The sequence below is a fragment of the Bos taurus genome, chromosome 20 (assembly GCF_002263795.3).
Source record: "Bos taurus isolate L1 Dominette 01449 registration number 42190680 breed Hereford chromosome 20, ARS-UCD2.0, whole genome shotgun sequence".
Lineage (NCBI taxonomy): Eukaryota > Metazoa > Chordata > Mammalia > Artiodactyla > Bovidae > Bos > Bos taurus.
Genome location: NC_037347.1, coordinates 5,749,758 through 5,774,006, shown reverse-complemented (window position 1 = coordinate 5,774,006; position 24,249 = coordinate 5,749,758). Strand labels below are relative to the sequence as shown.

At 44.9% G+C, this 24,249-nt stretch overlaps 2 protein-coding genes across 2 annotated transcripts in view; one reads left to right on the top strand and one right to left on the bottom strand.

Annotated features, from left to right (window-relative positions):
- NSG2 (neuronal vesicle trafficking associated 2) overlaps positions 1-23,654 on the bottom strand; it is a 71,782-nt gene extending 48,128 nt beyond the window's left edge. The window contains 3 exon segments of the mRNA NM_001076296.1: positions 3,945-4,028; positions 22,445-22,595; positions 23,490-23,654. Of these exon segments, the coding sequence (NP_001069764.1) occupies positions 3,945-4,028; positions 22,445-22,573 (213 nt within the window). The 5' untranslated portion in view covers positions 22,574-22,595; positions 23,490-23,654.
- LOC782443 (stress-induced-phosphoprotein 1-like) lies at positions 8,118-9,924 on the top strand. The gene is given in 2 exon segments (XM_059878816.1): positions 8,118-9,557; positions 9,560-9,924. Coding segments are annotated over 2 exon segments (1,680 nt in total). The 5' UTR covers positions 8,118-8,242.
- Positions 23,655-24,249: the final 595 nt, after the last annotated feature.

The following is a 24,249-nucleotide window of genomic DNA, read 5'->3' as shown; positions in this document are numbered from 1 at the left end:
AGGATGAAGGAAAGGGATCCGAACAGGAAGAGAATAAAATGATCATTCACTGAGAACTCGAGTGCTCCAAGAACTTAAAGTTCGGGCTATCTCAAGACTGTGTCTTAGCTAATGGATGAGGAATCAAGAGCTCAGAGAGGTGAAGAGAATTCCCAAGGTCATGAAGCTAAGAGGTGACAGGGACATGACCTGAGTTGCCGGTGAATCTGGTCCCGAAGTACAGGTGTTCCCTAGAATACCTCTCCTCACGTTAGCACAGCTTCCAAATGCAAGACTCAAGTTTCTTCTCTCAGGTGAGCCTGGGGACAGACAGCTCCTTTCCCAGCAAAATCAGCTTCAGAAGAAACTCCAGCTCTCCGGACTAAGAAAGAAGGCGGGGCTTCTCTCTACATGCTCCCATCTTCTCAAAGAAGCCTGATGAACATTCTCGCAAGTCTGTGACCCTTGGCAATGACTGTAAGAGCCTTCATGTTTAAAAAAAAAAAAAAATTCCAGGCGATTCTTTCAATCTTTCTCCATTCATCTCTCCCTCCCTGCTCTCTCCTCTCATTCTCTCTCAAGGTACAATTGCTATGAGCTGATCACCCCAGGTCAGATTTGAGCTGTGAAGTCACAAGCTGTTCCACTTCCTCGAAGGTACTGGGACTAAGGGTCAGATGCATCTTTGTCATCCCCATGGTTACTTCTGCCGTGGGTGATATCCTGGAGGGGGCGCCTGGCCATTGTTTATCAGCCTTATACTCTCTGAAATGAACTGGGAATTTTCTGACTTCAAGCTCCAGTTCCCTAGCCTCAATTTCCATCCTGAGCTCCAGACCAGTTACATCCAAGGGTGGCCAGACTGCCTCCTCCCCCACTCACCTCTCCCATGGTACCCGCACACCCTCCACTCAATGTGCTCCCCACTGTCCAGTCCCCCATCTCCCATCCAGTCAGCCAAGCCAAGCACCCAGAAGCTCCTGATGGAGCCTCTGATTCTCCAACCAGGAACAAGTCCTGCAAGTTCACCTCCGTAACAGCCCACCTGGATGCCTGAGTGCCCCTGCAGCTGACGCTCAGACCCTCAGACTCCTCTCAGTCACCACCAGCCTCCTCCTTAGACTGCAGCATCAACCATCACCCCAGTAGAAACATCTTCCACGTGGCCCAGGGGAAGCTCTCGTTAAGGAAGTGAAAAGCTGGTCAAATGGATGCTTGCAGCTTTACAAAAGCAAACAAATTTGCTCCATTCCTTCCATTTTGTTCCAAGTGGCAGGGCCCTCCACCCACACCACTGCTGACAAAGGTCTGACCCCAAATCCCAGCACCCCTTTTTTTCCCACCCCCAGGACCAAATGAGTCCAGTTGTGGGGGGCTGGGGGGCGGGCTTCCACAGGCCCTGATCCCTGATGAGCTACTCATTTTTTCTTGGCTGACTCACTTCTGTTCTAACCCATAGTTACCTATGGCAGGCCGCGTGGATGAACAGACAGTCCCGGCCACTAGCTAGTGCGGGAGCAGGTTGCATTGCTGCTCTGAGCTAAAGTTCCTCTTGGAAAAAAAAAGGGACTATATCAGCCTCTCAGGGACCCATGGGCCTCATGATATGATATGATGTTTACCATATGATAAAACAGCCACATCACCGGAAGCTGTCAACAAAGAGGAAACAAAAATGAATCAACGTGATCCCAGCGCCGCTGCTGATGACACAGCCACAGACGACATTCTGAAACATTTCTTTCCTCTGTATACTTGTGGTTTTTCCATAGTTCCAATCATAGAAAACATACAATTTTAATCTCTGCTTTTTTCACTCAACCTCCTCTATAATAAGTATCTGCCCAAATTATCACATGCCTTCATAACCATCATTTTAAATGATTGCTAAATAAGGATTAATTCCATCAAAAACTGTAACACTCTATTTGGTAAAACGAGCGAAATTTTTAAATGCGTCTAATTTTTTCTGATTATTGTAGCAAGTCATGCTCTTGTAGAATTGGGAAAGTAAAAGAAAGAAGAAAATATCTCACGAGCCCGTAATTCAGAGTAAACTACTCACCCCGCAAAAGTGGTTCTTAAAAAATTGTTGAACTACTCCGTCCTATGCATGTGGTCTTACATATGGAATCATGAGAAAGTTGCTGAAAACCTAGCATTGTTTCCAATGCTTTGAGTTTACCAATAACACTGCAATAAACATTTGTGCTCATGAATCTGGACATATTTCTGATGATCTCTGCTGCTAGGAGGACAGGTCAGCTTCACTCCCTGGCCTGGTCCCCACACACTGTGTACCAAGACACGCCCACCCTCCCCTCATGGCTATCTGCTGGCTCTTGCAGGTAGGTACCTGCACGCAGTTCAGGCCAGGTCCAAGCTCACTGGGCCCATGCTGTGTGCCAGACATTAAAGCCACAGTCAGAAATAAAAGCAATCCTTGCCCTCTAAGAGGGGGTCAACATCTAGCGAAGTCCCACATGCTGGGGGATGTACACAGAGGTGCCGTGCTCCCTCCCAGGCTCACACACCCAGCTGCTCTAATGTAGATCAAACAGGGAAAAACACAGGGACAGAAGCAGACCAGCATATGCACCCGCATACATACTCCAATCCCCAGACAAGCAACCAAGGACTGTTTCCACGTCCAAAGCCCCTGAGCCACAGTTGACACGAAATAGCTGCTATTAGTCATATACTTCTTCTGCTTTGCATGTATTTTGTACGTCATCCTCACAGTGACCTTCTGGTATTTCCCTTTGATAAGTGAGGTTTACTGACTTGTGTGTGCTTCCCAAGTGGCTCAGTGGTAAAGATTATTCACCTGCCAATGCAGGAGATGCAGGAGATGTGGATTTGATCCCTGGGTCAGGAAGATCCCCTGGAGAAGGAAATGGCTGCCCACTCCAGTATTCCTGCCTGGGAAACTCCATGGACAGAGGAACCTGGTAGGCTACAGTCTATGGGGCTGCAAAGAGTCGGGCATGACTTAGCAACTAACAACAACTGACTTGCTTGTGGCCACATGGCTGGTATGAGGCAGAAACAAGAGCTCAAACCCTGCCAGACTGCTCCAGCATCCTTCTACAGAACCACTTTTTCTACTGCCTCCATGGCAGATTTTGCCTCCAAAATATCTCTTAGGTCTCTAATCCACTCACCACCCTTCTCAAAGCCACTACTGGTGTTTGAGCGTGGACAAATGCAGTAGCCCAGCAGTCTCTGCATGTTCCCTCTTGCCCACTACACTCTGTTAGTCATGTAAAAGCCAGTCTTCTTTTTCCAAAAACCAGCTGTAATCATGTCCTTCCTTTACCTGAAGTTCTTCTAGGGTGTCTTCATAAAAACCCAAATTCCTCCATACAGCATATGAGACCTAGGATTGTCTGCCCTCTGCCTATTTCTCCTGCCTCCTCCCCACACATCTCCTAGAGCCCAGATTCGCTGCCCTTATGCCTATTCAGTGTTGGGTCCAACTCCCCTCCAGCCTCAGGGCCCTAAGTCCTAAGTGACTTCCCCATGGTACTTTCCTGAGGTTCCTCCACACATCTTTGCAGAGCAGGTTTCATGGCTCTTTCATGCAATTCATCACAGTGATATATACTCCTCAGTTCTCCTAGTGACCCCTCTACCAAGAAATAGAAATTCAATCATCTAGTTTTTACCACTAAGTCAACTTTTCTCTACCTTTGTTGTTTTCGTATTTGTTGCAATCAGCTACTGTCTACAATTTGCATTTCTTTACACATTTCCATCACATTTCCTGGAGACTGTGATGGAAAGGCAGAGAGATGGGGACCAGATGTAAAAGAAGAAATGAGACACATTTAACAATTATCAAATTGTCTGAACATTTCGGGGCCAGAGAAAGGCTAATTCATCCTCAAGAGGCAGAGTTTTGTTATTTGACTAGACTCAGTGACTCATATGCAGTCTTTCTGTTACACCATCAAGACACTGACCGTAAATTCGGCAATTTTCGGCACCCGGAACTTCCCTTTGTTCTTCTGTTCAGGCTGATATTCTGTTCTTGTCTTCACAATCACCTAAAATGATCAACCAGTGTTAGCACACATAAATACTTGGAAGAGTTTTCTCTTCATTTTTTTTTAGTAACTAGAATTAACTATATATTGCATAAAGATCAGAAAACACACACTTCCTCAAACACACACAAGAAAATTAAAAATTAAAATTACCCATAATATTTTCCCATTCCAACAGAGACAACCCATAATATTTTCCCATTCCAACAGAGACAACCATAGGTGACAATTCTGGTCACACCTTTTCAGACGTTTTTACACGCACATATACGTGGGCTGCTGTCTCTGGGGTCGCACAGAGTCAGACACGACTGAAGCGACTTCGCAGCAGCAGCAGCAGATGTATTATATTGCATTTATGTATTAGCTATTTATACAAATATATTTTTGTGAAATGGACTGGCACTTCATTTTATCACACAACACTACACTAACATTTTTTTCCATGTAGACAAATATATGATTTCAGTTTGCCTTTTGATGTCCTTTAATATTTCATTGTATGTGTTACTACAATTACTCTAAGCAGTATTGACCGTTGAACATGTAGGGTGTTTCCACGGTTTGGATTATCTAAGTAAGTTATGATGAACATCTTGTAGCTAAACTTTTGCACATATACTTAATTCCAATTTAATTTGGAGACTTCCACAAAGCAAAATATAAAGGTCTATTGAATCTATTGTATCATCCTATTTTTCTGAAGTCTGAATATTTTGCAGAGGCGGCTAATATCTTTTCAAGATAAGCTGTCAACCTGCCAAGACATTTATGGAACTTCATCCCACTGTGTAGGCAAAGTGGAAGAAAAAAAGAAACTTGACAGATAATCAATAACTATTGCTGAGTGCCACAGTGTCATGGGGGGCACAGGAGCTGTCTGAGCCTTGGGGTCTCACCTGTAAAGTAAGGACAATGATCATAATAATAACCCCTATTTAACAAGATTGTTTTGAGGGTTAAATTAGATGATCATAGGCAAAATTTTTGGAATAATTTATTATGTGCCAGGGCTAGATCAAGCTCTCCATATACTTTATCCACAAACCACTACTATTTCCATTCTCCTGAAAGGGAAACTGAAGCAGAGAGCTGCCAAGTCACATATCCAAGGTAACACAGCTCAAAGGAAGCAATCTTCTAACTATGATCAGTCTTCTCATTAGAGCTTAAATTAACTGAATTTTCACTGAAAACTTTCACCCTGAGTTTTCCTAGAAATGACAGTCAAGTGTATGGACTCCTGCAAGAATTCTATGAAGAATGCTCTTTAAGGTCTCTGAGGCATACTGTGGACAAAATACAGCTCACAAAGGAAGGGGCAGGGGAGGAACTTCCATGATTGAACATCTCCTGTATGGCACTTAGATATGTTGGTTAGGAGGATCTGGGTCCCAACCCATGCAAAACACCGCTCCCTCCCTGACACACAGAATTCATCTGCAGATGTAAATTCTGTTGCTGTGGCCCACCCTCTTTCAATTCTGCTCCTCCAAACAATAAAAAGTGATCCCTGGCTTCCTTAAACTAAGAAATGATACAGTCAAACAAGGGTGAGGGATTTGGGGGGAGAATGGGGTTAGGGAATGTTCAATTTTTTTCCATCTCCTGCTCTAAAGAAAAAGAAAACAGAAGCCTCCTTGCCACAAGTAAAAAAAATATCCCTCATGCTTTGCAAATGTACTGTACAGCAGACACTGAGCACTTGACAGGCACTACCTCATTTAATTCTGTGTTGTGGGGCAGATACTGACATTGTCAATATTGTAGGGAGGTGAAAGATTGCACAATGTGCTTGAATCCCAACTCTAGCGCTGAGCCTTCTGTGTCTTGGTTTTCTCATCCATTAAATGGGAAATAACCATAAGTTTTTAGGAGGCTTATGTGAGTCAATATAAGTCAAGCACTCACATCGTTTATTCAATAATAAATGCTTTTTTAAACACTGCCTCTGAGCGCTGCCAAATGTTTTTCCAATAGATGTCTGAAGCAGATGTAGCTTGGGCCTGGCTTGCACATGTCAACCTGTAGGTCCTCCCTATCCAGCCCTTACAGAACAACACAAGGAGTTCTCAAGAATGATGCTCTTCAAGCATGGTCTAAAAAGGGGGCTTTCAAGGATGAATACCGTTTTCCTGAGTGGACAAGCCAAGACATTTTATGCAAAGTGAACCACACGGTTTAGGAAACAAAAGTGTGAAACAGCATGTAGCCTGCGTGTTTGGATGCTTTGGTGTCACATGAACTTCAGTGTATAAGTAAGAATTGAGAGCTAATATAACTACAAGAGCAAGTGCAAAAGCACAGCTCATAGGCAGTGCTGTGTGCTTAGTCGCTCAGTCATGTCCGACTCTTTGCAACCCCATGGGCTGTAGCCCACCAGGCTCCTCTGTCCATGGGGATTCTCCAGGCAAGAATACTGGAGGGGGTCACCATGCCCTCCTCCAGAGCATCTTCCCAACCCAGGGATTGAACCTAGGTCTCCCACATGCAGGCAGATTCTTTACCGTCTATGCCACCAGGGAAGCCCAAGAATACTGGAATGGGTAGCCTTTCCCTTTTCAAGTGACTAAGCACAGCACATCACATCCCTTTTCCTGGGGATCTTCCTGATCCAGGAATCAAACTGGGGTCTCCTGCATTGCAGGCAGATTCTTTACTAGCTGAGCTACCAGGGAAACCCTCTAGAGATGGCTGTGTGGCCTCCATAGGCTAGCTGTTTCTATTAGAAACTCATAATATTCTGGGAAGGGCCAAATGAAATATGCTCGTGTTTTGTGAACTTAAAAGATACTCTATAAATTGTAATCATTAAAAATTGTTGGGATAGTACTAGAAAAACTGGCAGGTTATGAAATGTATAGAATATTTAGATGTCTGACCATTTAAAAAAATATTTACAAACTGGGAATTATAGTTTCTTCTCCCAATTCTTCATGTTATATGTGTGTATATGCCTCATGTGTGCATGTATATATAAACATATTATAATACAACTCAGTATCTATTTCTAAGCTTAGTAAATTTCCTGGTCAATGTGCTATGTAACCCATAAAACTTGGGGCAATAATTGCCTTTGTCTTTTATGATAGACAGCATTCTAAGATAGTCCCCAAACTTCCCAGCCTATCCCCACCCCCATATAATCTCCTTCCTCAACAGTGTGGACAGGACCCATGAATATGATGGCACAGTCACTCCCATGAGTATGTTATGCTATCTAAAACTCCATCAGAGCAGACTGGAGAGAGATGCTCCTTCTGGCCTTCAAGTAAGTCAACATGTTGGAGAGGGCTATGCAGCCAATGCCTGAGGGTGGACTCTAGGAGCTGAAAATGACCCGGGCCGATAGTAAGGTCATGCAAGAAAATGGCACTTCAGTCCTACAACCACAAGTAACTGAATTCTGCCAATAATTGGCATGAGCTTGGAATAGGGCCCCAAGCATCAGGTAAAATGCAGCCCAGCTGAAACCTTGACTTCAGAACTGTGAGACCCTCCTGAGCAGACAACCCACCTAAATTGTAACTGGACTTCTGACCTATAAAAACCTGTGAGGTTTCTGACCTGTGAGGTATCAAATTTGTATTGTTTTGAAGTACTAAAGCTTTGGTAACTGGTTACATAAAAACAGAAAAACCAAAATTCCTCCCCACATTATCAAGTCCATCTCAACCATCTCTTAACTAGACTTGTTCATTTCTAGATCCTTAGCCATCAGACTCATCTCAAGCATCACACATCAAATTTCAAGAAGTATTTCCTACTTAGTCTTCTCCTCTGCCCTTCTATTTTATAGATATCTTTCTCAAAACTTCTCAAAATGTTCTAGACCATTTATATCAGTCCATTTAATTTAAAAGACCTCACGCAGCAGTCAACATGTTGAGACAGGAACAAAGCTAAACAAATATTACTGCTGAAATAAGACAATGAATAACCATTACAGGCATATCATTCTGCTATAAATGCCATAATAAATATTTTGTGGTTGTTTCTCTAGTATCCATTCCCTTCTTCAATCAAAAGCCCCTAGTCCTCCTTTTAAGAGCCCTGTCCTATGTAACAGCCATGTGGTTTGGTGGAATTGTTGCCTTCCTTGAGGGCAGGGATGGTCCCTAATTAAGTTAGGCCAATCAGAACATACTGTTCTATTGATCACAAAATTTGATTGACTCAGAGATGCACATGTTACCCAATTTGGATCAAAGTATATGAGACGGTTGGGAACACGGAGCCATTGGAGTCTATTCAATGGGGTTCCAGACCAGGCAATGGAGCAGGTAAATGAGCTCAACAAGAAGGGCAACGAGGCCCTGAGAGCTGGCAACACTGACGATGCGCTACAGTGCTACTCTGAAGCCATTAAGTTAGACCCCCAGAACCATGTGCTCCGCAGCAATCGCTCAGCGGCCTATGCCAAGAAAGGAGACTACCAGAAGGCTTATGAGGACAGCTGCAAAACCACTGACCTAAAGCCTGACTGGGGCAAGGGCTATTCACGAAAAGCAGCAGCTCTTGAATTCTTAAACCGATTTGAAGAAGCCAAGCAAACCTATGAGGAGGGTTTAAAACATGAAGCAAACAATCCTCAGTTCAAAGAAGGTTTACAGAATATGGAGGCCCGGTTGGCAGAAAGGAAATTCATGAACCCTTTCAACATGCCTAATCTGTACCAGAAGTTGGAGAGTGGTCCCAGGACCAAGACTCTGCTTGCAGATCCTACCTACCGGGAACTGATCGAGCAGCTGCAGAACAAGCCCTCCAACCTGGGCACGAAACTGCAAGATCCCTAGATCATGACTACTCTTAGCATCCTGCTCGGAGTTAATCTGGGCAGTATGGATGAAGAGGAGGAAGTTGCAACACCTCTGCCACCACCTCCCCCCAAAAAGGAGACAAAACCAGAGCCAATGGAAGAAGATCTTCCAGAGAATAAGAAGCAGACGCTGAAAGAAAAAGAGCTGGGGAATGAAGCCTATAAGAAGAAGGTCTTTGACACAGCCTTGAAGCACTACGACAGAGCCAAGGACCTGGATCCCACCAACATGACTCACATAACCCACCAAGCAGCCATGTACTTCGAGAAGGGTGACTATGGTCAATGCTGGGAGCTTAGTGAGGAGGCCATTGAAGTGGGGCGACAAAACCGAGAAGACTACCGACAGATTGCCAAAGCTTATGCACTAATTGGCAACTCTTATTTCAAAGAAGAAAAGTACAAGGATGCCATCCATTTCTATAACAAGTCTCTGGCAGAGCACCGAACCCCAGTTGTGGTCAAGAAATGCCAACAGGCAGAGAAACTCTTGAAGGAGCAAGAGCGGCTGGCCTACATAAATCCTGACCTGGCCTTGGAGGAGAAGAACAAAGGCAATGAGTGTTTTCAGAAAGGGGACTACTCCCAGGCCATGAAGCACTACAGAGAAGCCATCAAACGGAACCCCGAAGATGCCAAACTGTACAGCAACCGAGCTGCCTGCTTCACCAAGCTCCTGGAGTTCCAGCTGGCGCTCAAGGACTGTGAGGAGTGGAGCCAACCTTTATCAAGGGTTATACCCGGAAAGCCACCACCCTGGAGGTGATGAAGGACTACACGAAAGCCATGGCTGTCTACCAGAAAGCACTCGACCTGGACTCCAACTGTAAGGAGGCCACAGATGGTTACCAGCGCTGCATGATGGCCCAGTACAACCAACACGACAGCCCTGAAGATGTGAAGCAGGAGGCCATGGCCAACCCGGAGGTGCAGCAAATAATGAGTGACCCGGAAATGTGGCTCATCCTGGAACAGATGCAGAAGGACCCGCAGGCACTCAGCGAACACTTAAAGAATCCTGGGATAGCACAGAAAATCCAGAAGCTGATGGATGTGAGTCTAATAGCCATCCGGTGATGACTTGCTCATCATCCCCTTCCCTTCGCCCTCATGTGGAAAGAGGAGCTGGGACCGCGCCAGGCAGCACGGAGCAGAAGGAAGAGAAGGGGAGACAAGCGAACAGCGTATCTATATGTTTATACAGACCTACATGGAAGATTCAGAGACTTACACTCGTGTATTCGTGCAGCTGCTGCCTCTGGGCCCTCCCAGCACACACATGGCCCTTCCCCTGCCCCCCAGTCATTGTCTCAGCTGCTCTCCCGTAGTTGGTTATTTTTTATTTGGGGCAGTGGGCTTGTATGGGGAGGGGAGGGTGTTCTTCCCAAACTTAGGTCCCAACTGTCTGCATTCACATTGTTAACTCCACGTCCTCTTCTCCAATAAAACAAGCCAGTCAGGTGTCGTTATATAAAAAAAATGGATATGAGGAAATACTGACTGGAAACTTGGGGGAAGACGCCTCCTTGCTCTTTACGAGTGCTCCTTAAAGAGCATGGTCTTCCTCTGGACTGTATAGTGAGGACCTCATTCTGAAACTGTTGATGCATTTGTTGCTACTACGAGGACGAGCCAGGATGAGGTCAAAGGCAGCATATAAAAGAGGACAGAGTCAAGAGGAACCCGGAGAAATGGATGTGAGCCCTGATGACACCCTGCCCTCTGGATCATACCTTGCCTGAAACCAGACCCACACTGAACCCTGCAGTCATGGGGCAGGGGTGGAGGAGTCAAATCTTACTCTTTGGGCCTTACTCCAATTTATGCTGGGTTTTCTGATATTTGGTGTGAAAAGCTTTCTATCTGATACAAGTGTGTTCCAAGAAAAATGAACTGAAAAGCTATTAGAATTTAGTAAGATAGCCAAGTACTAAAATCATAACAAAAGCAATAGATTCTTGGCACCAGCAAAAAAAAAAAAAAAAAAAATCACCTCAGAATATGATGGATCCACCCAAAGATACATACAAAAATGTTCACAACCACTTTTTTTCATGATAGCCCAAACTGAGAACAACTCAAATGTCTATTAACAGGAGAATGGATAAATTGTGGTTTACTCATAAGATGGAATGTTAAACAGCAATGCTATACACATGGGTGAATCTCACAGGCATTACATTGAACTGAAGGAATCTGATGCAAAACATTTTTTTATATCCTGTGTGATTTCATTTATATCAAGTTCAACATAAATGAAATAATTTTTATATGATCTTCTACTGCTTCTAAGTCGCTTCAGTCATGTCCGACTCTATGCGACCCCATAGACGGAAGCCTACCAGGCTCCCCTGTCCCTGGGATTCTTCAGGCAAGAACACTGGAGTGGGTTGTCATTTCCTTCTCCAATGCATGAAAGTGAAAAGTGAAAGTGAAGTCAGTCAGTCGTGCCCGACTCTTAGCGACCCCATGGACTACAGCCTACCAGGCTCCTCTGTCCATGAGACTTTCCAGGCAAGAGTACTGGAGTGGGTGCCACTGCCTTCTCCATTATATGATCAAAACAAATATATATATACTATATATGTATACTATATATAGTATATACATATATAATACTATATATATATATATATATAGTATCCCAACTACCATTTACAATAATACGAGGGATGCTGAGTTTAGTAGAGTCAGGGTCATAGCCCTCCACGTCCTGCTTTGCCCTGAACACCTAAGCGATGTTGCTTATGCTCTGAATGAGTTTCTAATGAAAACACTTCTTTTGGCTTCAGAATACTTCCCAAACCGCCACGTTCAAACTAGGCCAACAGACAAGGGGGCCCCTGACCCCATGCCCATCCTCAGTCATCTGCTCCTCCCTTTAGCTAAGCCATACTTTCTCCAAAAGCAGCCCAGCTAATATTTTACCTTTGCCCCAAGGAAATATTAGCTTATTAGAACCCCTTCTCCACATCAAAAGCAGGTCTTTGCCTGTTTGCCTGGAACAAATGGGCAGTCCTCTGGACTGGTCTTTTTCAACCTCTCAGTTATATTTGACAGGCTTGCTCACACACTCCTCCATAAAGGTCCTCCTCCCAGGACCATGGTCCTCTTCCTGCTCACTGACCATCCCTCCTCAGTTTCCTCCTCAAGTCTCACCCACTCTGCTTAACCTCTCAGCATTAGAATCTCTCAGGGTTAGGTCATGGGATACTTCTTTCCTACAAATTCCTTCTGAAGGTTCTTACTCCTATCACTTCAAGCTCCATCTTTATTCTCCTAAGTCTCAAATTTACACCTCCAGTTCAGACCCTATTCAGCATTCAGATTACCCTACTGGATGTTTGCCCTTGGACAGACACACCTGAATTTATCGTGTCCACAGCAAAGCTCTTGGGTTCCCTGACTCACCTTCCCCAGCCATCTTGCCCTTGACATTCTCTTCCTTGTGTAATCCCTAGCTAAGAAAAATAGCAGCATGATAAGCCATGGTTATGTCAAGTCATACACAGGAGTCCCTCATGATCCCTCCCTTCCCTTCAGTCTCCAGATCCATCCCACCACCACTAGTCTCCGCTTCCTCAAAACTTTCTCTCAAATAAACCCATTTGTCCAGTTATACTTCCCTAGTCCAGAGCACCATCCTCTCTCCACGAACATTTGCTCCGACCATCTTCCTTGCTTCCATCCTTGCCTCCCAAAATCCAAATAAAAAGAGCTTTCTAGACTAAGAGAGCATCAGCCAGCAAACATTCAGAAGACATCCAGGAGGCTGGACCTGGGAGGACCACAAAGACGTAGTTTTTTTTTAATATAAATTTATTTAATTGGAGGTTAATTACTTTACAGTATTGTATTGGTTTTGCCATACATCAACATGAATCTGCCACGGGTGTACACATGTTCCCCATCCTGAACCCCCCTCCCACCTCCCTCCCCATACCACCCCTCTGGGTCATCCCAGTGCACCAGCTCCAAGCATCCAGTATCATGCATTGAACCTGGACTGGCGATTTGTTTCATATATGATATTATACATGTTTCAATGCCATTCTCCCAAATCAGTGGACTGGGAACAGAGCGGGTGAAGTGAGGGGTAAGCCGAGGCTCTGCATGCCTTGCCTCACATATTAAAGATGAACTCGAGAGCAGTGAGGAGCTAAGGAAGGTTTATAAACCAGAGAATGGCTTTCCAGGCAGGCATTACAATTAGAGGAGAAGCCTCTGGCACAATGGAGATACACTGGAGAGATGCAGAGAGCAAGAAAAAACAGCCCTACAGTTACTGGAACCAACCAGCTATTGGGCATGTGATGAAGCATGGTGTGCTGTTCCCATGGACTGCCGCCAGAACAGATCCTTTCTATAAAAGGAGACATAGTAACAGTGACTTTTTTTAGTACTATGAAGGAGAAAGCATAAGAAATGTTAGCCAATCATTATTAATTGTACCTTGGAGGAATCAGCTTGCTTATGCAAAGAAAGAGAGAAGAGAGAAAACAAATTTGGTAAAAAGGTTCTATTTTCTGCAGTTGAAAAAAAAATGGAGCAAAATGGAGCTCTGAGCTGCTTGATTAATAACTGAAATGTAATGAAAAAGTGGGGAGGAGGGAGGAAAAATTTTTTCTACTTGTTTTTATTAAAAGTAGGGTTTTATAGATACTTGGAAGAATGAAACTCCTGGTTTTCAAATATCGTTTTGAATTTAGGCAAAGAAATAAATTTGTTTTCTTCTCATATCGATACATCAGCCCCTATTGTTCTGTTGGCAGTTGATATGAAAAACATAATTTAACATAATTGGCATTGTGAAAATGGGATACATTATTCATCCCAAAAGGACCCCTTGTCTGGATATATTCCCCCTTCGCTGGCAAGGCCAGATAATACATGGTGGTTCAGATGGCGCAAAGTACAGATCATAAAAATTTAAAATACTACTTCCCAGGATTATCAATAGTGAAGAGGTTCCCACATGAAAAGGCCCCAGGATTGGCAGGAACAATAAATAAAAGTGCAGAAGTGCTGACAAGGAGCATAATTGTATTTTTATGAGCTGGACTGGCACAGGCCAGAAATAGATCTAAGCTGTACTTTCAGCTCATTCTTGCAGCAAAGAGAGAAGTTAGAGCAGGACAATGAACCTGCCTCTGAGCACTTCCTGTGTGCCAGACACAGTGCTACTCATGTGTACTCATAAAGTCTCACACCCACTCCCCCGCTTATAGATTCTCTCTGACCTTCACGTCTCTCCTTTAAAATCATTATTATGCCCATCTTTCAGATGAGGAAATTTAGCCTCAGAGACTTCAGTCACTTGCCTGTGATCAAATGATAGGTAAGTGGTTGAGCTGGTATTCAAACTGAAGAACATGATGCTCTTTTCTATAATTTTTAAGGTACCTGCTATGTGCCTGGCACTGTACCAAAAGCTTTACATCCTGTATCTCAGACAATCCTTTCAATCACTTTGAGGAAGGAGAGAGTACCCCCATTTTACAAGAGCCAGAGTCTCGGGGAGCAGAAATGACGGCACAACCTCACATAACCACTAATGGGCTGACTCAAGGCTTGAGCCTGGGCTTCTGGCTCAAATCAACTGCCACTAGTAAGGCCATCATTCAAAAATCATAGCACTCAAACTCTGATCCTGTGGCACCTGATGCTCTATAAATGCTATTGAATGAATGCCCTAATGAGTGAATCCTGCACCTAAAGAGACAAGGTGAAGCTACCCCAATGGGGCCTGGGTACAGAGCTGGGAACCTTCTCCCATTTACCACCTCACTCCTCAACTCACACTCCATCTCTTTGGGTCTGAGTCTCTCCCTGGGCCCTTGAAGTTTGGTACTAGGCCCAGAACACAAGTAAGATATCAGTGTTCAAAGAACATTAGTGGTAGTATTGTCCAATCCCACCGATCCACAGATGGGAATATGGGAGCCCAGAAAGGGGGAGGGATTTGCTTGAGGTCACACAGCAAAGACTGCAGTATGGACCTGCTGCCTCCCAGTCCAGGGCTCTGTCTGTGGGCTCAAATCTCTTTTCCTTGCTGGGCCTTTGACTTCTCAGGGTAGAATTGAATATTGGCCTGGAAGGCCACATATGGATGGGCTAGCCCAGTAAGTCTATGACTCTTCAACTGTGACAAGGCATATAGCTGGGGAAGATGAGGGACTCTTCATTGGTCCTACAGGGACTGCCAACTCCTGCTCTGAGCAGAGGCTAGTTGCCTGGGCTGGAGTCTCTACAGCCATCCAGACCCATCCTCTACAGGGCAGAAGCTCAGCCCCCCTCACTGTTCAACCTTTCTTGCACCCCTGGGCACTCCAGGAAAAATGATCCTGACTATGGGACTGAATTGATGATGATGATTGTAACACCAATTGTAACAACAACCTTGCATTAAGCACCTACCCTGTGCCAGGTATTGTGATAGACATTTGACATGCATTTTCTCATTTGACCCTTTAAACACTTCTTAAAGGAAGATACTATGGTCCTCAATTTAACAAGAAAACAGAGGGGCAGAGTTAATTAGTAAACTTGCCCAGGGTCACACAGCAAGTAGGTGGTAGAATTAGGATTCGAATTCCAACTGCATTGTTACAGTGCATGTGTCTCTGTTTAGGCCACCCTTTGCTTGCAGGGGCACTGGCTCACTAGCTCGCTGTCTCTCTGTGCATGAACATAAGCAAGTAAGGCACTTCAGCTCTCCGAGATTGCTTCACCATCTGTGAAATGGAAGTGATTTATTAAAAAATACATAAAATTTGATATATCCTCATGGTAAATAAAATAAGTATGAAACTTGTAGAATTATATATATATATATACATACATACAGTCTTCAAATGGGCCCCAACCACCCCATCCATAGTCCCTAACCATTCGATGGTTTTTTGTGTGTCTTTTCAAGACTGTTTTATGAGTTATAAGAATGAAACATACACCCGTATTTCCACAAATGGGGCTCCATGACACATTCTTCAAAGTTGTTTTAAAGGAACAATGTGTCTGTTGCTTTTTCCACATTAGCACAAACACAAGCAAATCTGTCTCATCCTTATAACAATTGCTTACTTTTCCACATCCATGCACTATGGTTTATTTAACCACTTCAATCTCATAGAACATTTGTTTAACCACTCCAATCTCCACATACATATATGGCTTTGCAGATTTGAAAAATATATCCATAGGATAAATTTCTGCTGCCAGTAGCAACATACCAATCAAATGGGATATACAGTTCTAATTTATAAGCAATGTCCAAATACCCTCTAAAAACCACTGCATCAAATTATATAACCAACCGGAGTGCAACAAGAAGATCTGCTTTCCCCTAGCGTTAGCAACACCAGGCATTATCACTTTATTTATTTATTTTTTTTGCCAATCAGATATGTAAAATGTTATGTTCCATTTAAAATTATTATGTTTTAAATTATAGAGAATTTTCAACCTGCTTATTGGTCACTTTCTGTCTGTTTGTTGGAATCACCTAGTCAGAGCCTTTGCCCCAATTTGGGGTGATGCACAGTCTGCCTCTTGTGAGCCCCTGAAGAGCAGAACAAGGGGGCTCTATCAGCTTGGAATCTGCAGGGATGTGCATTTTCTGCTTCCCAGGGAAAGGCTGCTGGTTCTCTGATCCTGTGTATCAGGGAGAAAAATAAATCCTCTGGTAAAGCCACGACAAAGACCAAGAAGGCATGCAGGACTCAGTGACAGGAGCAGTGTCTCCTTTGCTCCTTTCTTTCCAGATCTGCCCCATCGAACCCTGAACCTCCACCATTGAAACCCCATCCTTCTCAGCAAGTTTTACTTTTATAGTCATCCTCCAGAAATGTCACTTTGGGGAGACACAGTCTGAATATCCAAGGAGAGGAAGGAAACTGTCAATGAGCCCCATGTTTGAGTCATTAGACAATTTTGACTTGTTTCCTCACAGTAACCCTGTTAGGTAGCGATATGCTCATTTCACAGAAAGAAACAAAAGGGCCCAGAGACACCAAGCAACATGCCTAAAGCCACACAGTACATGAATAGTTTAGCTGAGGTTTGCATAAAGTCTCTAGGACAACAGAGCACACATGGTCTACCACACAAAATGTGAAACGTGCCAAACATTAATAACTGATCTTTTAAGGCCTGCATTCCTTTCCTCCCACAGGCAGGTGAGCCAGCCTCCTGTGGGACGTGTAAAGATTAGTAATCAGGAGAAAGGAAAGGAACAAACTGCCTAGAGCCTCACAGCTGGCTTTGCTGAATACATGATTCATCTGGGCCTTTGCCAAGGAGCATTGTGCCTACCTGGCTTGCTTTCAGGGGAATAACCATCCTTTAGCTGGCATTTCCCAGACTCCTGGGTGCAGATCTTGGTTGCACTGTTTTCTTTTGGTGTGTCCTAGGATAGTATTTTACTTCTCTGAGCCTGTTTTCATATGGACATAGTGGTCATGACCTCATAGAGGAATTGTGCAGTTATCTGGGTTATCGTGGTCACTTAAATAAACCAAAGGCACATCCTGGAGTTTGGTATCTACAGACTGATGTCCCAACTTCTCAAGAGCTTGCTCCCATGGCCTGGAGGGAAGCTACCAAACTGCATAGATTTAAATGGATTAGCTAAGCCTACCTTTACACTAGGCAAGGGGCCAGGGGTCTCATTCAGCCATCATTTCCGATTTCCCACCATATGCCAGAACCAAGGCTACAAAGATGAGACAGAGCCAGGACCCTCAGGCCTAGTGGGAAAAGCTCCTTAGGGCTGACCCAGCACTGCCATAATCAATCCGTCCATCTCGCCATTTCTGTGCCGATCACAAACACAGCAGAGACTTTCTAGTTGATCTCCTGCCCGCCACTCTTCTCTTCCCCGACTCATGGAGGGAGGGTGCAGCTAGAAACCCAGTAGCCTCTATTTGGGGGAAATTTCTCTGGTGCTGCCTCGTTTGGAAGATGGATTGGAAGAAAGGGGGAAGAAGAGACCAGGCCGTTGGGTAGCCCACAGCAGCCAGAGTAATCTTCCTAAAATAGAAATCTGATTCTGTTACTCGACTTCTTTAAACGCCTTCCGAAAACGTACCACGTGAACTGGCGGCCACTCCACCTCACGTGCCACGCCGATCCCGCTCACGCACCCAGCAGCTCGACCTCCTGACTGTCCTCCTCCTCCTCTCGGCACCTCGCGTGCAACGTCGACCCCACTCACACACCCAGGCAACTCGACCTCCTGACTGTCCTTCTCCTCCTCTCGGGGCTTGTCCATATGCTTACCCCTCTGCCTCTACCCGCCTCACCGCCCCCCCCACCACCCTCCAGCTCTCAGCCAGGGATGCTTCTTCAGAAGGACCTTCCCTGACCACTGTTCCACCATAATTAAGCCCTCTTAAGTCTTAGCCTTTACAATCTAGCACCTTACTCTTTCCTTAATAGCCCTTCTTGCAAGTTGCATCTCTGAACTTCTATTTGTGTGCTGGCCTGTTTGAAGACCCTCTTTCCCACTGGGACTAGAAGCTCCATGAAAGTATTGACCATGCCTGACTTTTCCTGGCTGTGTATGTATAGCCTAACGTAGCGCCCAGCACATAGAAGGTGCCCCATAGAAATGCTGGATGAGTGAATGAAAGAATGAGTGAGTTCCTCCCAGCATAGTAAGTGTAACCTTAGCTATAATTATGAGTGGCCTGGGAGGGTGTCCAGGAGAGCTGCCATCTGAACTGGGTTTCAAGCTACCATGAGCACTGGCTTATCAGACAGGAAAAGGGACAAGCAGGGTATTCTGGGCAGAAGGAATGGCATGGGCAAGGAGGAGGGAGCAAGAAACACCCTGGAGAGTATGGAAAATTCCAGGGCTGGTTTTTCAACCTCAGCACTGTAGACATTTTGGGCAGGACAGTTCTTCAGGGGTGGCATTTTGTGCATTGTAGGGCATTTACCAGCATTCCTGGCCCAAAGCACCCCACCCCTTATTGTCACAACCAAAAAGTGTCTCCAGACACAGCCAAATGTCCCTCTAGCAGGGAGGGGAGTCACCCCCTGGTTGAGATCAATGGCTCAAGGTAGCTCTGCCATGCTGGTGTTTAAGGGACAAAGTGAGAAGTGGTAGGAATGGAAGCCAGTGGAGCAGGTGATGGAGGACCTGGAGTGTCAAGGTCAGGATTTGAGGACTGTACCCTGCAGGGAGGACTGTATCCTGTGGGGAGGACTGTACCCTGTGGGGAGGACTGTATCCTGTGGGGAGCACTAGAAATGCTTTCCAAGGGAGAAGGACTGATCACAGCTCTGGGGGCACTACCACAGGTGTGGTGTGGAGGACTGATCAGAGTGATAGAAGAGGTGGGGAAACAGGTATGAGGCCTCCTCTCCTAAGGTAGGCACAGCTTCTCCAGCACTGGGGAGGGAGGGAGCACTGGAGGCTGTGATGCTCTCTTTCTAGGATGGCCCCAGGCGTCACCTGCAGGCCTAAGAGAGCACAACAAGGAGCCTCGGCCAGGGATGAAGGGATGTAGAGTCTGAGGAAGCACTGCCTGGGGTGGGAAGTTTCTCGTTATTGAAGGCAGCAAGGTGCAGAAGGGGAAACCGAGGTATCAGGGGCACTGGGCTTCCAAACTCAGCTCTTCCACTCTCTCTGTGAAGCTTGGGCAAGTCTATTGATCCAAGCCTCAGTTTCCCCACCAGTGAAATGGGTGCACTAACACCCACCTCATAGGGTTGCTGGGAAGATTAACTGAAACCATAGCTGTGGATGCCCTGCATGGCCCATTTCTGGCCCAGAGCAAAGGCTTCAGACATACTCCTCCTCTCCACTTAGCCTCCAAAACCTTTCCCCCAGAAGCTCACATCCCATACTAAGAGTACTCAGTGGACAAGTCTAGAAATAATTGTCAGTATTACATGCCAAAGCACACTCTGTATTTTACATTTTCAGGAAGAAAACTCGTGATATTGGGGTCTAATATACACCTTTCTGATAACTTTTTAGCTTTAAACCCTCACCATCTGGCTGGACCCAATGAGAGAGCTGACAAATGTGTCAGAGCTCGCTTCACCTTCTCTAAAGCCCTGTAAGGTTGAGTGCTCCCTCTACCCACGAGGAGGCTGAGGCTGAGCCAGCTGGCCCCCTATTCCTGCTGAGGTGGAAGTTTCTAGAACAGCACTGCCTGGGCTCTGGATCCTCCAGGAGGCTTACCAACTCTCGGATTTGGGAAGTGACTTTACCACCATGCCTGAGTTTCATCATCTTTAAAAACTGGATTAAAGAAGCAACTCCTTTATTAGATCCTATTAACTACTGAAAGGATGAAAGAAAATTCTGTGTTTGTGTGTACGTGTGTACTTCTGACTTAAAATCTAGCAAAAGTAGCAAATGAAAATGATAATTATTATCTCTTATGGCTAGTTTTGTGCCAGGCACTGTATACATATGGCCAAATATAACACTGCTCCGACTATTAACGAAGTAGGTGTGATCCTCCTCACTTCACAGAGGACACTGAGGTCCACCTGGTATGAAGGCTCTGTTAAGGACACCTGCCAAAGTCTGTGAGGTGCCCCTGGGGATGTGTCCACTCAAGGATTTTCACCCTTCAGGATGCACTGATTTCCCTTTCCATGCCTGCAAGTCCACAGTGTACTTATCTTCAGGCTTTGGGACAGTTTTTTGGCACATCTGGACTGGCTTAGTTGTTATCAGGCACATTTCCTGTCTCAAGGAGAGAAAGCAGTCCTTGGAGGTGGGAAATGGGGTGAGGAGGAAGGGGTGACAGAGACCATGATGTCTCTGGATGGCCCGCAGGTGTGTGTAGAGTTAAGGGGAGAGGTAACCTCACCAGTCCCTTTTCCTTGCATGCCTCTCAGGGACGTAAAGATTCTTGAGACTACAGGGGAAAGATTCTTCCTAAAACTTTGCAAAACTTTGAGTGAATATCCCCTCTGCTTGTCCTCAGTTTCCACTAAATCTGTGATCAAATTCCAGCATTGCCACTTACTCCTCTGTGAGTTTGAATAAATCACCAAATTTCTCTGATCCTCCTCCACCTTTTGCCTGCAAACCGTGGATGGATGTATAACCCCCCAGTAATGTGCATCTAGCACAGTGGTTCTCAACTTTGGCGGCACACAGGAGTCTACCTGGGAAGGTTTAATTAATAGTGATGCTTGGGTCTCACCCCCCAAGAGATTCTGATACAATTGTTCTGGGGTGTGGCCTAGGTATCAAGATTTTCCAAGGTTCCCCAGTTAACTCTAATATACAGTCACAAACTGAGAACCTCTGCTATACAGGTAACCAATACCCAATTCATATTACTCCTTCACAGTAACAGTGTTAACTGCCTGTTAGCAAATTTTATTTTCAAAGGGCCTTATCAGTTTCTCAGGATGGCTCAGTGATTCTTTATTTCTGGAACCCCTATGCATATTTTCATATTGACAACCTCTGCACTTTCAAAACAGATGACTCAACCCTCAGCCAATCAGCCAGGCCCTTTATCTAGCTTTGACTTCTCTTCTGTTCATTGGATACAGCCAATTGGTTAAGACACACAATGCCCTCCTGGAGATGCCAATGAGAAAATCAAACAAATGGAATGATCCATTGTTCACTCTTCAGCTAGGGAACTTCATCATTTGCCTCCTAATCTATCTCTTATGGCATGCAAAAGCTCACATTATAAAACCCCAAGTTCTCTCAGAGGGATCTTAATATCACTTCTCCCACCTGTGCTCATAGGATAACTCCCCCACTTTTGTATAAATGCTCACCTCCATTCTTCATGGACTACTCCCATGTCAGGAGATGTGCCATCAGCCAGTCACTCATTTCCAGCCACGCCTCCCCAAAAAACACTCTATTCCAGTCATGCTATTTTCCAAAAGCTCTCCATGCTTTGCACATTTGTGCCCTTTGCCTTAGATGCCTTTCCCTCCAATGGCCTACCTGGGAGGATTTTACTCACCTTTAAAAACCAATTTCAAATGTTCCCCTCTGCAGCTGACCTAACCTGTCCTCCCAGTTCCCTCTCTGCCACAACAGAATTTAGCTGTTTCCACCCCAGTGATCTCACAATCTTTGTAACGCTCAGGCATTGCATTTACCATGATGCTTTATATTAAGTCTTATATTGATGAGGGATTTTGTAATGTGTGTTTTTATAACCAACTTCCAGGGTAGGAACATGGCTTTAGCAGATGCAAACTAAATGCTTATTGGACTGAATCCAATTCTCTGTCCTCCGATTTGTAGCACTCAATTTTTAAAAGACCTTCCTCAAATAATCAAGACCATTTTCTTTTTCTTCAAATCTAGAAGCTTATTAGTATTCATCCACTGTGATAAAACTTTTTAAAAGAAAGATTAATGTTTTTGCCTACATATGTGAACAAAAACATGAATAAGCACTTACCATAAATCTGAAACAACACAAGAGGTGTCATGTCTCTAGAAGGAATAACTACATTTTACAAGAAACGGAACGTATTTGGCTGGTAAGGGAATGAAAGGGTTTGAGGGAGGTGGGATTTTCTTGCTGCTTTATTTCCTGAGATGGGGGAGCACAGGGGCTGCTGATGAGGACCGGGGCACCTGCTTTACCTTTTCCGGAGCAGGCAGCTGTAAGTGATTAACCTCCAGGGGCGTGATGAGAGGGACGGTCTGGAAGCCGTCCTCAACCGACGGTGGTTTGGCTCCCTTCTCGCTGGGGTTACTGTTCAGCTTCACCATTCTGACGCCTTTCTTCCCAGACCTAAGACAAGCAGTAGAATTCTAGTTACAGTGGGGAGAGAGGCAGGAAAGAGAGGGCTGATGACAGAGAAGACAGCACTGCCCTCAACAGCTCCACTCTGGCGGCTTCAGTGTAGACATCAGTCATCGGTCTTCCGCTAGATTTCCTGACATGATCCCTATTATCCAGGAAAACTTCTTTAATCGTCAAGAAATGCCACCTGCCTATGGCACTCACCAGCTTTCAAATTTGAGGAAACTCAAGGAAAATTCCAGTCTTATACACAAAATATACAACCTTAAAAATATAGCCAAGACACCAGAGCTAACATAATCACATAATCTCAGTGGAAAGCTAATTCTTAGTGAAAAAAATAAATCCTATTATTCTGGGTCATCCTGCAGTATGATAAATTTCACCTTACCATCTTGATAGCTATTTTATTATATTGTGTTTCCCCCCCATTAATCTCCCTAAAATACAATAAACACATTTAATGCCTCTATGTGTAGTATACCCTTTTACACAATATGTAGGTTGTACAGGAGATACAATTTCTTAAAACAAAAAAGGACTGTCTTGAACCTGATCCTGTTATTCAGCCATGGAATGCCTCCATTTCCTCAATAGCAAAGGGCCATTTTTTTTTGTTTGTTTCCACGGAAAGTTAGCAACCCCCGAATTGCAAGATTGCCAACTAAATAAACAAATCACATTTATTTCTTTCCAGCTCCCTTGGAAGTCAAACGGTGTTCTCTCCCCACCCCCAGAAGCCCAGCACAACTGAATTTTTCTTGTCAATCCTGCTGATTGGAACGTTATTAGACAAAATAGGGTTGTTGTCTGGGTGAAAGGGATGGGCAAGGGTTGGAGGATACTGGGGAGTGGTTATAGCAAAAACAAATGCCTACTTACTGTGCAGCACTCTGGGGGTCAGAGCAGATTCAAACCAGTTTGAAGAGGAGGAGGGCGGCCAGGAGTCCTGCCTCCTCAGCCGGAGCTTGTGGTGCTGAAAGGACAGCGCCTTGCGTGCGTCTGGATGGGGAGCTTCTGAGAGCGAGGCGCCAGCGAGCGGGCTCCTGGCAGCTGTCTGCCGCTTGCTCGCTCGCTCGCTCGCGCCCCCTCCCACCGGGAAACGGGCTCCCACACCATCTGTCATCTGGCACCACCTGCTGTTTCTCATGCATGGCCACAACCACAGCATGGGACAAAATGGTTTCAAGAAAGTGGGAGGGATTCTGGCCATTTAAAAAAAAAAGAAAGAAAGAAATTAATAGGCACTGTATTATTATACAAGCAACCCTTAAGCCTTTAGAAAAACTGGAGGAGGCTGCATATTCATTAGGAAAAGGGACCACTCCGAAGATTTTCCAGGACAATATTATGAAACACAAAATTGTTCAGGACTTAACACCGTGCTCTGACCTGTGTATGGAAAGAAGAACTAATATTTATTATCTACCATGCCTTGGGCCCTTTTCCGGGTTATTTCAGACTATTTCTTTCATTTGCAAATTGTGATTTCTAATAGTGCCTACATGATGGGGTTAGAGTGAAGTGTGAATGTGATAACTTGCAGAAAGCGTTTAGCTCAGAGCAAGGTGTATGACTAGCAGTGCATAAACATAAGCACCTTTTCTCACAATGCTGTGACCATGCAGGTCAGCTAAGGTCA